The 16,650-nt window shown below is 40.2% G+C and overlaps 1 protein-coding gene across 1 annotated transcript; it reads left to right on the forward strand.

Moving 5' to 3' along the window:
- Positions 1–263: 263 nt before the first annotated feature.
- On the forward strand, positions 264–16,650 carry LOC124866593 (centromere protein Q). The gene is made up of 9 exons (XM_047362452.1): positions 264–461; positions 558–756; positions 838–898; positions 1,001–1,091; positions 9,156–9,224; positions 9,786–9,915; positions 15,224–15,343; positions 15,827–15,901; positions 16,218–16,650. The coding sequence occupies exons 2-9, from the start codon at positions 658–660 to the stop codon at positions 16,413–16,415; spliced, it is 843 nt and encodes a 280-aa protein (XP_047218408.1). The 5' UTR covers positions 264–461; positions 558–657; the 3' UTR covers positions 16,416–16,650.

A 16,650-nucleotide genomic window follows, 5' to 3' on the forward strand; every position in this document is an offset into this window, starting at 1 on the left:
ATGATGGATTATGAGGAAACGCTGTTTATGCAGGTGCAGGGAAACAGTACAAGTATGTTTTTCTATTGTGGATAATCTCGTAAAACTGTAATAAGTCTGATAGGTTTATGAATATAGGTCATATCCACAAGCATTCACAAATTTGACAGAAGTCAGGTTTCTGAGTAATGGTGAGGTTGTTTTGTTTTGTAGTGCTCTTCGTGTGTTTTCCGTCCTGAGTTTTGTCTTACAGGCGGCCTCTTGCAGCAGTTTAGTTTCAGGGAAGATCTTAACGGGATGACGATATTGCTTTTACAAAGGTTAAGATCCGTAGATATATACAGAGTTACTGATGGGTCTTCTCGTGTAAGCTAAGTCACCAGAAAGTACCGCCTGACAATTTTATTTCCGGGTAATAAAATTTTTTATTGACGCATGCGCTCTGGATGTACACGTTTAAAAACGACAGCGCGAAAATGCAGGTCGGTAGATGCTTGTAACGTGCCTCAATTTTTCATTTTTGTGGCTTTTCTGTCGTTTTTCGTTTGTGTCTTAAGTTGCATTTAATCTTTATATAGTGGTCACTGTTAAAGGAATCTCCGACCTTTTTATATGAGCTCAGCCGAAGGCGTAGGTAAGTAGTTACATTTAGCTAGCTGTTTCTGTACGGTTAAAAACATGAAGCCTGCAAGAGGTTCAAATCGGCCATCAACTAAAGCCCCTAACCTGAAAAAGAAAAAGAAAACAGGAAAGGCACCGGGATTTACCACAAATCAGGTGAGACAATGTAAACACGCAGCTGTTGCAGACACTGTTCGGTTTACTCCACTATATTCAGAACTTTGCACCGTATTTTAGGACCAAGATCAAAGTGAGGATGACGAGATCATCCACTCAAAACCACCTAGGAGGAGAAAAGGTAGCAGCTGCTTCTCTACTCTGTAAATTTCAGATTAAGCCAACAGATTTGTAGTTAGCATGTCATTTGTCTTATTCTTGTTCCTAAACCTGACCTCCTCAGGGTCAAGGAAAACGAAAGTCCAGGACAGCTGGAAACAGATGCCTGCGTCCACCATCACTGCTGTGGAGAACATATTGGACTTATCCATACTGTGAGTTTCACACTGATAACTTTGCAGTTTGTACTCCCTTTAAAGCCTTATAGATCCCCTGAACATCAGGGGTGTGTACTAGGGCTGCAAGATATTAGAAGACCACGCTCAGGTCAACTATTGTGATCATGATCACTTGGAATAAAAACGCACATTCATAACTACTTTTTTTTTTGTCGCCTTTCCATGTTCACACTTAAGGGTGGGCAATATGAACGTAAGATTTTATCACAATATAATGGGGTATTTATAGTGATAAAAAATTATTTCTAACTTCTTTCTGGTCTTTTTTTTTAAGTAACTGTATGGCTGTCACTGCAGGCAAAGCCACACAAATACAAATATGGCTCTCAAAGAAAAAACATACCCACTTCTTCAGAACACCAGGGACATAAAAAGTGGAAAACAAATCCCAAAACTTCACAGTGTAACTGCAGTTAGTCATATTTTAGAATTATTCGATATTTATTAATACTCTCATGGAGCCAAATAGTAAAAATCGTGATTCCAACATTGCTGAAATTCACCATAGTATCGCAAAACGATTTGATAAATGCCCACCCCACTCACAGTTTAAAGATCAATCAGTCTTAATCTCAAAATAAAATCTATACCTAAATAACCCCTTCCAATAACATGACAATATTGTTAAAGATTGCTATATCGATCACAATTAACCCATATTTTCCTGACTCCTTTCTTTGCTTACTATTATACAATGTCCCCACCACTCTCGGTGAGCTTTGCTTTCCACTGAAAACATACATTAGGTGTTGGCATTAAGGGCAGTTGGAGTTCCTCTAACTGGCCAAATATGTGATCAACACGCATAATGTGAATACATGACTGTGATGGAGATTAGGGGCTCCATCCCTATAATTGATTATTGATGTTATTCATTGATACTATTTATTGATATTATATGTGTGTATAGACTAAATGCTGTTTGTTTAGTTCATTTCATTTATAGGGACATTTAGTTAATACATTCTTTCAGGCAGGGGGACTGACCATCTTTCTGTGTCAGGGGGAATGTGGGGAAAGGTCACGTTAATTGTTGAGTCTCACGACAGGTGTGTCTCCTGGGTGGAGTGGAGCATACCATTATCAACTAGGAAGGGAAATGCTGTGCAGAGTTAGATTAAGTTAGTTAGATTGATTGTAGATTACTTTAGTCTCATGATTTGCATGTATGTAACGTGTATTAATATTATTTATTGTTTGTATTCGGTGGGGTGAATTATTGTGTATTGTTTCTTGTTTTATTTTGTCACCCCTTCAACTGGTATGAGTTGGAACTACCTTAAGGTAGAAAGCCAGCTTCTGTAATCACTACAGGTGTGTTGAACATGTGATCGGCAGTTTGGAATAAACGCCATCTCAAACTGCATCCTGAGCCTCGTCTCTTTCCTCGCACAAAAAGCAAACCGCCGGTCATGGTGACAAGTTGGTGTCAGGAGTGGGATTGTGGAGGAAGAATAAGGCCAGGATGACAAGAGGAAAAATAAATAATGAATCGGGAAGTCCAGAGAGTACTTCAGCCGCGAGTGGGGCGGAGGCTGCTACCGGGGCTAGCGCTGATGACAAGCTGGATCAGCTGGCCAGTCTTGTCAAATCCTTGATGCAGTCGCAAACGACTCGCGATCAGCAGAGTGAGAAGGAAGCAGAGCGTCAAGAGATGAGACGGAAGAGTTTACAACATCAATTTCGACAACTCCAGGCGCATGTGGAGGAATTGAAAGAGGAACGACAGTATGATGGTGATAGAGTGGGGGAGGATCCTTACACTCATGATTGTGACGGAGACGGCTATGACGACAGACAAGGTGAGCTGACCTACCTGCTGGGCAGAGGGAGCCAAAGCTGCTTCCACTGACCTCTGATGATGATGTGGAGCACTTTCTAACAACTTTTGAAAGGATGGCTAAGGTCTGTCAGTGGCCTAAAGAAGAGTGGGCAGTTTGTTTGGTTCCACTACTGACTGGGAAAGCACGTAGTGCATATGTGCTGATGGATCTTGCACATTCTCATGTTTATGACAAGGTGAAAGAAGCTATCTTGACCAAATATGAGATCACGGTCGACACTTATAGAAGGTTTCAATCCCTGGATGTGCATCAGGGTGAGACACCAAAATAACTTTATGTTCGACTTAAGGACTTGTTCTACAATTGGGTCAAACCGGAGAAGTCATCAGTAAAAGACATTTCGGAATTAATGATCATGGAGCAGTTTCTGAGGATGGTGAATCCAGACTTGGAGGTGTGGATCCGCGAACGAGCTCCAAAGTCTGCGGAGCAGGCTGCAAGTTTGGCCGAAGTTTTCCTGTCAGCGAGGACGGGAGTGAGAAGAACCAACTTTGGGCGTAATCACTACCCTATAGGAAGAAATAAGTGTGACGTGGGTGAAAGGGGTGGAGCTATGGGTCAGACTAGGAGTTTTCCCACTACTAAGTCTTTTTCTGTAGCTAAACCCAATCCTGCTAAGAAGTATTCCCCCTCAAAACCAGATGTAAGGTGTTTTCAGTGTAACAGGATAAGTCATATGCAGTATACATGTCCTGTCACTACCAGGAGTGAGCCCTCTCTTCTGTGTTCAGTTCCGAGACCATCTTCCCCATCTCCGGTTCAGGAACTTGCTCGCACGGTCCCGGTGCTTGTAAATGGTCAACGTGAAATAGCTTTATTAGATACAGGAAGTTTTAAATCTGTGGTTCTTTCTAGCCTGGTGCCACGAGAGCTTTGGACTGATGTTAAAACAAAAATAAGTTGTATTCACGGTGACGAAATGGAGTATCCAGTAGCTGAGGTGTATTTAACTATAGGAGGTCAAACCTTTTTATTACCTATAGCAGTGGCTCCAAGGTTGCCGTATGCTGTCATTTTGGGTTTGCATGTTCCCACATTAACTAGTTTAGTGTCAAACGCAGAAGCTGAATTGTTGAATCTCCCTAATAGCCACGAGGAACAACAGGTTAGGACTCAAGACACTGCACTTTTGCAGAAACATGTCCCTACAAGGACAGAAGCAGAACCTTTTTCCCCAATCTGTAGCTTGGTTACTACTAGAGCCCAGAAGGCACGGAATCCACTTCAAGAATTACCATTCTATGATGTGGAGCTGGAGGTGGGCTGGGGAAAGCTCTTTAAATCCAGAGCTGAGAGGAGAAGGGAAAGGTTTAGGGGTACGGTCAGAAGGGAAGTGGGTGAAAAGACGAAAAGCTGCTCTTTGTTTGACTTTGATATTCCCTTAGATGTTTCTGCCTATCAGAGATCCGACCCAACATTGAAGTCATGGTTTGGCAAGGTCACTGAAGTTGAGGGGAAGAAGCAAGGGAAAATAAATGCTTTAGAAGACGCAACTTATGCGGTGAGGAATGGTGTACTTTATCAGGTTAAGGGTGAATTGGAAGCCATTGCTTTGCCCCAGCAGTGGAGGGGAAAAGTGATGGAACTCGGTCATTCAGTTCCCTGGGCGGGGCACCTTGGGTTTCAGAAATCTCTCCAAAGAATAGCAAGACGGTTTGTGTGGCCAGGCATGTATACACAAGTACAACAGTTCTACTCTTCTTGTCACACATGTCAGTTGACTACAAATAAAGGTGTTTCTAGAGCTCCTTTACAGCCATTGCCTATCATAGGAACACCATTTGAACGGATAGGAATGGATGTGGTAGGTCCCCTGGAGAAAAGCTCCTCCGGTAACCGCTACATCCTAGTTATCTGTGACTATGCTACTAGGTACCCTGAGGCTTTTCCTTTGAGATCTGTGAAGGCTAAACAGGTAGCTAGTTGTTTGCTACAGTTGTGGTCGCGAGTAGGCATCCCTAAAGAGATCCTTACTGACTGTGGGACTAATTTCCGGTCAAAACTGTTAAAGCAGGTATATCAGTTATTAGGAATAAAGGGGATAAACACCACCCCTTACCATCCCCAGACAGATGGGCTGGTGGAACGCTTCAATCAAACACTGAAGAGCATGCTGAGGAAGTTTGTGTCAGAGACAGGCACAGACTGGGACAAATGGCTGCCCTATATACTTTTTGCATATCGAGAAGTTCCACAGGCATCCACTGGATTTTCTCCATTCGAGTTGCTGTACGGACGACAGGTGAGAGGGCCGTTGGGCCTTCTTAAAGAACAATGGGAGAGCCCAAGTCCATCGGGTGAGAATGTGGTGGCCTATATGATCAAAATGAGAGAAAAACTTGAACAAATGGCTGTGTTGGCATGTCAGCACATGGAGACTGCAGAAACTAAACAAAAAACCTGGTATGATAATAAGGGTAGGGAGAGGAGTTTTTGTCCTGGACAGCAGGTGTTGTTGTTGCTCCCTACTTGTGACAATAAGCTTCTTGCGAAATGGCAGGGCCCGTATGAGGTCACCCGTATGAGGTCACACGATGTGTGGGGAAGCTTAATTATGAACTGCATATGCCTGAGAGGAAGAAGAAATATCAAACCTTCCATGTTAATCTTCTGAAGTAATATCACAGATCACCACAACAGTTTCTTATGTCATCTGCGTCACAGTTATCTCAACAGGATCCACTGCAGAGTGAGGAGCGTGCAGAGACTGTTTTGCCCCAACTCTTTGTGCGGGTGGTGGATGATGAAGAGGAAGAGGAGCTATTCTTTCCAACCCGTAGCTCGGTACCAGTCTCAATTTCTCTCTCTCATCTCCAGCCGTCTCAGCAGCAGGACATAAAGCCACTTTTGGATCCAGAGTTGTTTCAGGAAAAACCCGGGTTTACCAGCCTGATACAACACCAGGTTCACCTTAGAGATGGCGCTGCACCTCGTAGGAAGTTCTACAGGGTTCCAGAGCGTCTTGTCCCACAACTCCAGAATGAGATACAGTTTATGTTGGAGCTGGGGATTATTGAGCCCTCAGTGAGTGAATGGTGCAGTCCAGTAGTGCTAGTACCGAAAAAGGATGGCACTTTAAGATTTTGTATTGATTTTAGATATCTTAACAGTGTCTCTAAATTTGACCCCTATCCAATGCCCCGCATTGATGAACTTTTGGAGAGAGTTGGGAAGTGTAACTTTATCACCACACTAGATCTCAGCAAGGGCTACTGGCAACTGGCCCTGGCATCAGAAGCGAAGGAGTTGACTGCGTTTAAAACACCTAATGGGGTGTTCCAGTTTAAGGTGATGCCCTTTGGCCTGCAGGGGGCACCTGCTACATTTCAGCGCCTCATGGACCAGGTGCTGAGGGAGGCATCTGACTTTGCAGCGGCGTATTTGGATGAGGTGGTGATTTTCAGCCAGACGTGGGAGGAGCATGTTCATTATTTGCAGCAGGTTTTACAGCTTATCCAATCCGCAGGCCTTACCATTAACCCCCACAAGTGTAAGTTGGCTCAGAGGCAGGTAGAGTACTTGGGCTATGTGGTGGGAGATGGACAGGTTAGACCTCAAGTGGGGAAAGTGGAAGCTATTAGGGCATACCCCATACCTACAACCAAAAGGAAGGTCCGTGCTTTTGTGGGGTTAGTGGGGTGGTATAGCAAGTTCATTCCCCATTTTGCAGAGAGGGCGGCTGTTCTAACCGATTTAACAAAGGCCTCTGCGCCAAATAAGGTCAAGTGGACTGAGGAATGTGACAAAGCTTTCAAGGACTTGACGTCTGTGATCTCCAGTGACTCTGTTCTTTACAGTCCAGACTTTGATGGCCCTTTTCTACTGCAAACTGATGCCTCTGGAATAGGCCTGGGTGCGGTGCTGATGCAGGACATTGATGGGGAGAAGCATCCTATTGCTTTTCTCAGCAGGAAGATTCAAGGCCGAGAGACTAGGTATTCCACAGTTGAAAAAGAATGCCTTGCAGTTAAGTGGGCTGTGGAGTCATTACGGTACTATTTGTTGGGGCGCCATTTTACCATTGAAACAGATCATAGGGTGCTGAAATGGTTGCACCAAATGAAAGACTCCAATATGCGTATTGCAAGGTGGTATCTGTCATTACAGCCTTTTGACTTCACAGTGCAGTACCGGGCAGGAAAGTCTAACCTTGTCACTGATTTGTTGTCTAGGATGTATGAAGATTGAGCAACTATTGTCCTAAGTGAAGGGGGAGGAAATGTGATGGAGATTAGGGGCTCCATTCCTATTATTGATTATTAATGTTATTCATTGATACTATTTATTGATATTATATATATATATATATTATGTTTGTTTAGTTCATTTCATTTATAGGGACATTTAGTTAATACATTCTTTCAGGCAGAGGGACTGACCATCTTTCTGTGTCAGGGGGAATGTGGGGAAAGGTCACATTAATTGTTGAGTCTCACGACAGGTGTGTCCCCTGGGTGGAGTGGAGCATACCATTATCAACTAGGAAGGGAAATGCTGTGCAGAGTTAGATTAAGTTAGTTACATTGATTGTAGATTACTTTAGTCTCATGATTTGCATGTATGTAACGTGTATTAATATTATTTATTGTTTGTATTCGGTGGGGTGAATTATTGTGTATTGTTTCTTGTTTTATTTTGTCACCCCTTCAACTGGTATGAGTTGGAACTACCTTAAGGTAGAAAGCCAGCTTCTGTAATCACTACAGGTGTGTTGAACATGTGATCGGCAGTTTGGAATAAACGCCATCTCAAACTGCATCCTGAGCCTCGTCTCTTTCCTCGCACGAAAAGCAAACCACCGGTCATGGTGACAATGACACTGTTAATAAAGCGTCCTACTAAAAATTGCATTTAACTGTCCCCTGTAATTGGGAGAATGTACACACTGTTATTGCAACGATGATTGCCTTTCGATGTTTTGTGCATCTCAAGCTTAAACCCATCCTCAATAACTGTTTCAAAACTTATTGTGTATGATGGGAAACAATAAATCACAAATTGATCTCATCATCATTGTATGCAATATCAAGAGATCTGCATGGGCTGCAAAAAGAGTTAGCTAGTTATGTAAGTACTATCTTTGCATTCAGTCTCTCTAAAATAATAATTTGTCTTTTATGACGCTTGTTGTTTAATGCTGCAGAAAATGGTTTAGATTATTAAGCATTAAGATGTTCTGATTAAGGAACTACAATTAAGTTTTTTTCATTGCTAAAACAGCAAACAACCCCAGATTCAACTTTTTCTATTAACTTTTTCATTGAGATGGGAATACAACATTTGAGTCCAGCAGCTGGATAAGCTCCTCACTCTCTGGGTCTGTATTTGCATTGAACCTAAATCAAAAAGACACGTATTTATTTATCTATCTTTCACAAGTCATGTCGTCATTGCGACATTAACCACCAGTTCTTAGTCTGGTTGAACATCAACAGCAAAAGTCCAGCAAGTTACTCACCTTACACTTAAAAGAGTCTATTTCTACAACTATGTGCTGTCTACCACTACCATCCACAGTTAGTAATGACTGTAACGTTGTTTTAAGAGTTTAAAGCGGAGCAGTCTTATAGAGTCTTGCTTCCAGGTATTCCATGGATCCTCAAGGTGTTACTTCAATGAGCAGAAAAAGAAAAAAACAAATTGCAGCACCTAGAGGTGAAATGTTATTATACATAAAGACTCATAATCACATAGGTTAACTTACTAAGTTATTTATTGTAATTTGCATAGGTCTTAAATTAATATAATAAAATATCTTAGTGAAGCTTTTAGAAGACTAGAAACTATAAGTTGTCTTGTGGCTATTTGCAGTAGAGTAAAATGACTGTAAAGGTGGTTTTGTTTCAACTTGGCATGTGTACAAATGTTTAAATGTAAATATTTGACTGAATAAATGTTGAAACGTATACATAAAACAGTTTTGATCAGGGTTTTTTTTTTTTTTTTTCTCAAAAAATCTCTTCCTCATAGCCTCATAAGACGTTTTGCAGAAAAATCTACAGGTCTCTATTCAAATCAAAGTATATAGAAACTAATTGACTACATGTCATCCAAATAAATCCAATTACAGTTTATTCCAGAGCAGTCAAATACAGAACACAATGGTATGTTGCTTCCACAGTTGGAAGCTACATATACAATAGTTGAATAAAAGTCAAAATAAAGATGAAAATGACCCTTTCCGCTTTGCTGACAGAGCAACTCTTGCTTTGGAGCGGACAGAGAAGAAAGAGAGCCTGGAACATCTAAACATCATTAAAAACAGGTAAGTTCCTAACATTTTGTTCTAAATAGATCAATGAAGTCATTTATAAAATGTTCTAATGGATATTTCCTTTTTGAGAGACATAGGGTTTTTCTATGGTAGTCTATTCTAATGAAGGCAACGGAAATACATCCCAATATCTTTAATGACTTTTGGGTCACTTTGTGGAAGATATGAGACTGATCAAGCAGAAAGTACTGCTTCTGGTCCTACACTGAGTCCAATGCAGGAACCCATCTTAAAATTATCTCCCTCATTTCTAGGATAGTATCATCTAGTTGGTTTTTAGATGAAAGCTTGATTTAATTGCTCTTTGTTCTGAAATAAAAATAGACAAAGATACATACTGAGCAGATGTATTTCTTTCCTTAATTGGGCTTTTCTTGAGTGGTTTTGGACCTGAGAAGACTCCTGTGTTTATATAAAGCCAGTGAGATTCCAGCTACCACTGATTTGCCTGCATCCAATTATTACACAGTGCAAAAACCCCCCAGTGTGTTTACAATAGGTCTAATACGTCTGATACAATCTGGATGATATGTTTTCTCCAAACCTTCCCAGGTTTTTAGCTCGTTGTGCACAGCTTAAGGTTCCAGTGCAAAAACAAAAAGATTTGGTTTATTCATCTCAACGCCTTCAGGAGGAGACCAAGAAGTCTGTGCTTGGAAAGACAACGCTGAACTCCCTGGAGGTGAGATACATGTTAACAAAAGTATCTTCAAAAGTAAGATGACTTTTATCTCCATGAGCCTTTGTCTTTCAGATTTCTTTAGGCGCGGATTTATATGTTCAACTAAGCTTTGCTTATCGAGATTTTTATTACTATCTGTGCCACTTTCCACAATCGCTGCTGAAATCAAGAAAGTGGGAAAAGAAATGGCTTATACAGATGTTTCCACATGAGCTCAGCTATTTAAGAGGAAGTGTTGCCTTTGAGTCTCCTACAGGGACAGTTAAGCCCAAAAGTATTCATACCCCTAGCAAATTTAGATGTAAAATTATTTTCATTATATTTCAAGGAAATGAGATAGGAATTTCTCAAAAATAATGAAAAAATGTAAAAGGAGCATCAGTTAGGAAAATGTTCTCTGCTTTTATATAAAAGTAATAAGAAATTCTGTTAAAAATTATTCATACGCTTTTCAATAATCAATGGAAAAAATCTTTTTTGGCAATTATAGCAATCAAGCTTTTCATTGAATTACTCACCAGGTTTCTGACATGTTTCCACTGGTATTTTAACATTTTAAAACTAAAGAGCTCCAAGTATTTATAGCTGGAAGGACTCTATGCCATCACCCTAATCTTTTGAGAGATGTTTTTAAAGGAACTTACTGATTTCTAGATAACAAATAGACAACTTCGGGAAACAAAGCATGCTTCAACGAATCATGAGGTAATATTTGAGGCCTGCTGTAAAATCAAGCTGATTGTGGAGGTTTTGATGTAAGGCAAGGCAAGTTTATTTATACAGCATATAAACAAGACAATTCAAAGTGCTGTACATGAAAAAAAAGAAAAAGAGACATAATAGGAAAAGTACATTGCAGTGGCATAAAGATAATTAAATAATAAAAAAGAGAATAAAAAGTATGAATGGTTGAATAATGAATAAGATAATAAACAAAAATAGTTAAATATTAATTATAAAATGATTGATAAGAAAATGAAAGAAAAGTTGGACTGAAAACTTTAATAATATTTAATATAGCACAGTCAAAGGCCACTCTAAACAAATAAGTTTTTAATCATGATTTAGAACAACGTTGGGTTTCAGCGCTTTTACAGTTTTCTGGGAGTCTGTTGCAGGTTAGTGGAGCAACTAAAATATGCTTCTTCATGTTTGGTTCTGGTTCTGGGTATGCAGAGTAGATTTGAGCCAGAAGACCTGAGAGGTCTAGGTAGTTGATACACTGACAAGTCTGTAATATATTTTGGTGCTAAGCCATTCAGTGATTTATAGACTAACAGAAGTATTTTAAAGTCTATTCTCTGAGCTACAGGGAGCCAGTGTAGGGACTTTAGAACCAGGGTGATGTGCTCCACTTTCTTAGTTCTAGTGAGGACGCGGGCAGCTGCGTTCTGGATCAACTGCAGCTGTCTGATCGACTTTTTAGGCAGACCTGTGAAGACACCGTTGCAGTAATCAATTCTACTAAAGATGAACACATGAATTAGTTTTTCAAGGTCCTGCTGAAACATTAGTCCTTTAATCCTGGAGATGTTCTTTAGGTGATAGAAGGCCAACCTAGTTACTGTCTTTTGTGCCTCTGAAGGTTCAGGTCTGAGTCCATCACTACACCCAGATTTCGAGCCTGACTGGTGGTTTCTAGCTGTATTAACTGAAGCTGTGTGGTAACTTTTAAACGCTCTTCCTTTGGTCCACAGATTATTACTTCGGTTTTGTTTGGATTCAGCTGAAGAAAATTTTGGCCCATCCATGCATTGATTTCTTCTAAGCATTTACCCAGTGCTTGAATGGGTTCATAGTCACCTGGTGTTAGGATTATGATTATTGCTTAATTAATATTTATCAATAATGATAATTGAAAATCATAATTTGACTAAATTAATTTCTTAACCAAAAATCCTTATTTATGAATCAAAGCCAGAGATGTCCTCTGGTGTTGTAATTGTAGCCTAAAGCCCTTGATAATTACAACCGTTAAATACTCAGTAATAATTGATAACTATTACTATATGTCACTGTTTAATCAACCGTTTCTGCCGAAACGTGGGGAACTTTGACCTTATTTTGACTGACAAATCACTCTTGCACAAAATAAACACAAACGCCTTCTCTTTATCTACACGAACATTTATTAAATCACAGTCCTGATACAATCTGCTCTCCAATTCAATAAACTTCACCTAGTCAAACATGCAAAGTTCTACACAAAAAGGGTAAAAATATCTAGCTAAACAAATAAAACAAAACAGCAGTGGTTGTGTATGGAATCAAACCAGCAGTTATGGCAAACAAATGATAATGTGACGCGGAGCGGAGTTTCGGGGAGGCCACTCCCCAAAGTATAGCTGAGCGGGACACAGGCAGTCATAAACTTTCCCCAAGCAAAGTTGTAAACCCAAGAAGACAAAGGGTAATAAACTGTTGGCGGCAAGCTAGTAACACGAGGTTGAAGACAAAGAAAATGGTTGATTTTCACCATAAGGTTATTATAGCAGTCCAGTTTCACAGCGCACCTGAGCTTGCTCTCAGGCGTTACAACAACAGAGCAAAACACACACAGCTGGGGAGCACAGCGGCTTTCAGATGTCCACAGCAAATCAAAGTTTCAATACAAGGTTGCATGCACATATGCACATACAGTTTAGAACACATTAGACTCTAAGTGGCGGTTCTAAATCACACTAGATCCTACTCTACCCTGCCCACACTATTAAAGAAATAAAACAAAAAGATGGATTTTACTTGTCGAAGTTTTCCTTCTGGGGCAGCAAATGAGAGGGGGGGGGGGGGATTTACTGCGCAAATGGTCCAATATTCAGCAAACAAGTGGTCCAACACTGGTGACATCGTAACGTATAGCTGTGTATTGTCTGCATAGTTATGATAACTTACGCTGTTGTTTATTAAAATCTGAATTAGGGGGAGCATGTACATATTGAATAGGAGGGGCCCTAAGATGGATCCTTGGGGAACGCCACATGTGATTTTTGTGGTCTCTGATGTAAAGTTTACCTACTGACAAATAAAAGTCCCTGTCCTTCAAGTAGGATTTAAACGAGTTGAGTGCTGTACCAGAAAGGCCGACCCAGTTTTCCAGCCACTCTAATAAAATAGAGTGATCAACAGTGTCGAATGCTGCACTAAGGTCCAATAATACCAGCACTGCGGTTCTTCCACAGTCTGCATTTATACGGATGTCATTGAACACCTTGACAAGAGCAGTCTCTGTACTGTGGTGAGCAGGAATACTGACTGGAAGACATCGAAGCGGTTGGTTGTTGTTAGGAAGTTGTTTAACTGTTGAAACACAGCTTTTTCAATAATCTTACTGATGAAGGGGAGGTTTGATATAGGCCTGTAGTTCTGTAGTAGCAGCTTGTCCAAGTTGCTCTTTTTCAATAGAGATTTGATAATTGCTATTTTTAGGGCCTGGGGGAAAACACATGACAAAAGGGACGTGTTTATTATTTGTGTTAAATCAGATGTTATGACAGGCAAAGATTTCTTAAGGAAAGTTGTGGGTAAAATATTGAGGCAGCAGGAAGAAGAGCTTAGTTGCTGTACGATTTCTTCTAAGTTTTTGTAGTTTATTTGGTGAAATTGGGAAATTTCATCAAAATCAGTTCTAGTTGGAGACAACATTGGTACTGGAGTTGATGTGGATTTGCTGACTGCCTCTCTGATCTTTTGGGTTTTTTCAGTGAAGTTAGCAAATTCATTGCAGGCCCTGGTAGAGTGGAGTTTAGATGCTACAGTTATAGGAGGGTTTGATAACCTGTCGACCGTGGCAAATAATGCACGAGCATTTTTAATGTTTTTGCTGATGATCTCAGAGAAGAAAGATTCTCTCACATTTTTCAGTTGTAGGTTTTATATGTGGAGTCTCCCTTAATAGATGTTATAGTGAACCTGGAGTCCAATCTTTTGCCAGCTGCGTTGAGCTTTTCGTCACTCTCTTTTTGCACTTCTGACTGGTGGAGCACTTCTCCATGGAGCCTTTTTCTTCCCAGAAACGACTTTCACTTTAATTGGAGCAACTGAATCAATGATGTCCGAGATTCTAGGATGAAAGTTATCTACTAGCTCATCTACAGTGTTACAGGGCAAAGTGGAGGTAGAAGAGTAAATCTGTTTAAAGGTTTCAGCAGCACCGTCCTTAAAGATGTAGTGGCTTTTTATTGATCAACCTGTTTATGTAGCACGTCCCACACATCCCCACTGGACTTGGATTTAGAGAAATTCAATTCAAAAATACTTTATTAATCCCAAAGGGAAATTAAATGTTGTTGAAGGTCATATTATCCAGGTTTCTTCAAAGAGTCATTGTAGATGCTGATGGCTGTGGGCAGGAAGGATCTCCTGTAGCTGTCTGTCTTACAGCAGATCTGAAGAAGCCTCTGACTGAAGACACTCTGTTGTTGTAGGACAGTCTCATGAAGAGGATGCTCAGGGTTCTCCATAATGTTCTTCATTTTATGAAGAATCCGTCTTTCCACAATGATCTCCAGAGGTTCCAGAGGAGTCCCCAGAACAGAGCCAGCCTTTTTTATCAGCTTGTTGAGCTTTTTTAAGTCCCTGGCTCTGATGCTGCTTCCCCAGCAGATGATGGCAGAAGAGATCACACTCTCCACAACAGACTTATAGAAGATATGCAGCATCTTGCTGCAAACACTGAGGGCAGGTTCACAGTTGCATTTCACCTCCACTTCAGTCTGTTGTCCAGGTGGACACAGACTGGACAGAGGAACTTCTTCTTCCATGATGAAAATAGTGTTTGACCTGTTTCCTGTTTCTCTTAAAATCTATAGTCATCTCCTTTGTTTTATTCACATTCAAGATTGTTTATACACCATGCCATAAAGTGGTCCACCAACTTCCTGTACTCAGCTTCTGGTCCATCTCTGATTCACCCCACAACTGCGGAGAGCTGTAAAGATAGTACAAGAGATGGCACGGGTTCACTAACTTATCATGTTTACCCAAAGCAACAACCTTCAATGCACTACAGTCCTTCTCTCATATGTGGCAACGTGGTCTCTGCTTCCTGTATGAATTAGTGATCCTTTGAGAACATTATAACTGCAAAAATCTGATGCACTGCATGCTTGACATAGTGTTACAAACCCATCAGCCTCAAGGACAGCATGTTCATTTCCTGCCTGCTGTTATCTCTCTGACTGCCAAATGCCACTGTTACGAGACAACCTTTTTTTTTTTTTAGCAGTCATAATGTTCCTGCTGATCTACACATTTTAAAACATAATGTCTTTGTTTTCTAAAATGTGTATCTTTACTTTTGGTTTTTCAGGAAGACTTAAAGGCTGTTGTCAGTGTGCTGGAAAGGACACAGGAGCAGACTGAGTCTTTGCAGCGGACCTGCTCAGTGCTGAGAGATGAGTTGGAGGAAGAAGAAGAAAAAGCAAAACAGGTGCAAACACAACTATTAACTGTAAATAAAATACCTGTTATCCACCTATACTATTACATTTTATGGTCACATAGAGTACTACATTCTTACTATTTTTTTAATGGTTGAAAACTCTCAATCTGTTCTGCGATTGCTATTTCTTTTTAAACTGAACCCTAGAACATGTTTTAGTTTGTTTTGGTTGCACACTAAACCTTTTACTTGAGTAGGACATTTCAAAATCAAGGTGATTGTGAAAGAGATGGAGTGAATCACAGTTATCCACACAAAGCCATGACTGTTTTACATAAGGGCATTTAGACACTTCATCTCTGTTCAGGAAATCTTTAGAAATGTGGATGTTTTGCATAAAAATGTGTTTAAAAAAAAAAGGTTTAATATCTAAGTTATTACAAAAATTGCTGAGATTTGCAGGTTTTGAGACCTGAAGTTGTGGCATATAAATAACACTAATGTGAGCAATTACTTCCTGTGTTCGTGCAGATTTTACAAATAGGTGATCGATGTGTTCTCAAGCTTCCGTCTCTTCCTCCACAAAAAGAGGAAACCACATTAGAGGTGAGGTTTTTCTTTTTTATGCAGCACAAAAAAAAAAAACGTTTAATATTTTTAGGATGTGCACGAAGTGGCTATGTTGCACAATACGTCTTTTCACTCTTAACCTTTCTAATGTACCCTGTTATTTTTTGAATAACATATGAAATTGCCTGAGTGTGCAGTTTCTGTGAAAACTAACAAGAAACTTTGAGGACACTCTCTGTGTTGAAAGCCCTTTTAGTTGTTGCAACATGCTGACTCCATACAAAAACGTCTGTGAGTTGTAATAACTATGTGCTAATACCTCATATCGTTAACAAAACAAACTTTATTTTAGTCTCGTTTAAGGAAAATCCTACCAGAGCGCGATATTGAGACAACTGCTCGGAAACTGGGCACCGTCCTGCAGGAACCAGCGCCCACCCGGGAGGCCCAGGTTCTGCTCCTACAGGTGGAGAAACATGCTGATCATCTGTTCCCCTCACTGAATGGTGGTGCAACTCGTTTAGATGGAGTAGAAACACATTTTTCTTAAGGCTTTTTATACGCTAAAAATGCTTCAAAGTCTTTTGTGATCAGTTTGTTTTTGTGCTTAAGTTTGGCCTACAGGGCAGTAGGGCTGTCTTTGCTAGAACATTTGTATCTTAAAATTATAGTTGTTTTAAATTTTAAACATACAATGTACTTGTCTTCTGCCTTTCAAGTTTCACGCTACAAATATATTTACATAATATACTGCAGTATTTCAAATAATAAAGATTTGCTACTTA

The sequence above is a fragment of the Girardinichthys multiradiatus genome, chromosome 4, assembly GCF_021462225.1.
Source record: "Girardinichthys multiradiatus isolate DD_20200921_A chromosome 4, DD_fGirMul_XY1, whole genome shotgun sequence".
Classification (NCBI taxonomy): domain Eukaryota; kingdom Metazoa; phylum Chordata; class Actinopteri; order Cyprinodontiformes; family Goodeidae; genus Girardinichthys; species Girardinichthys multiradiatus.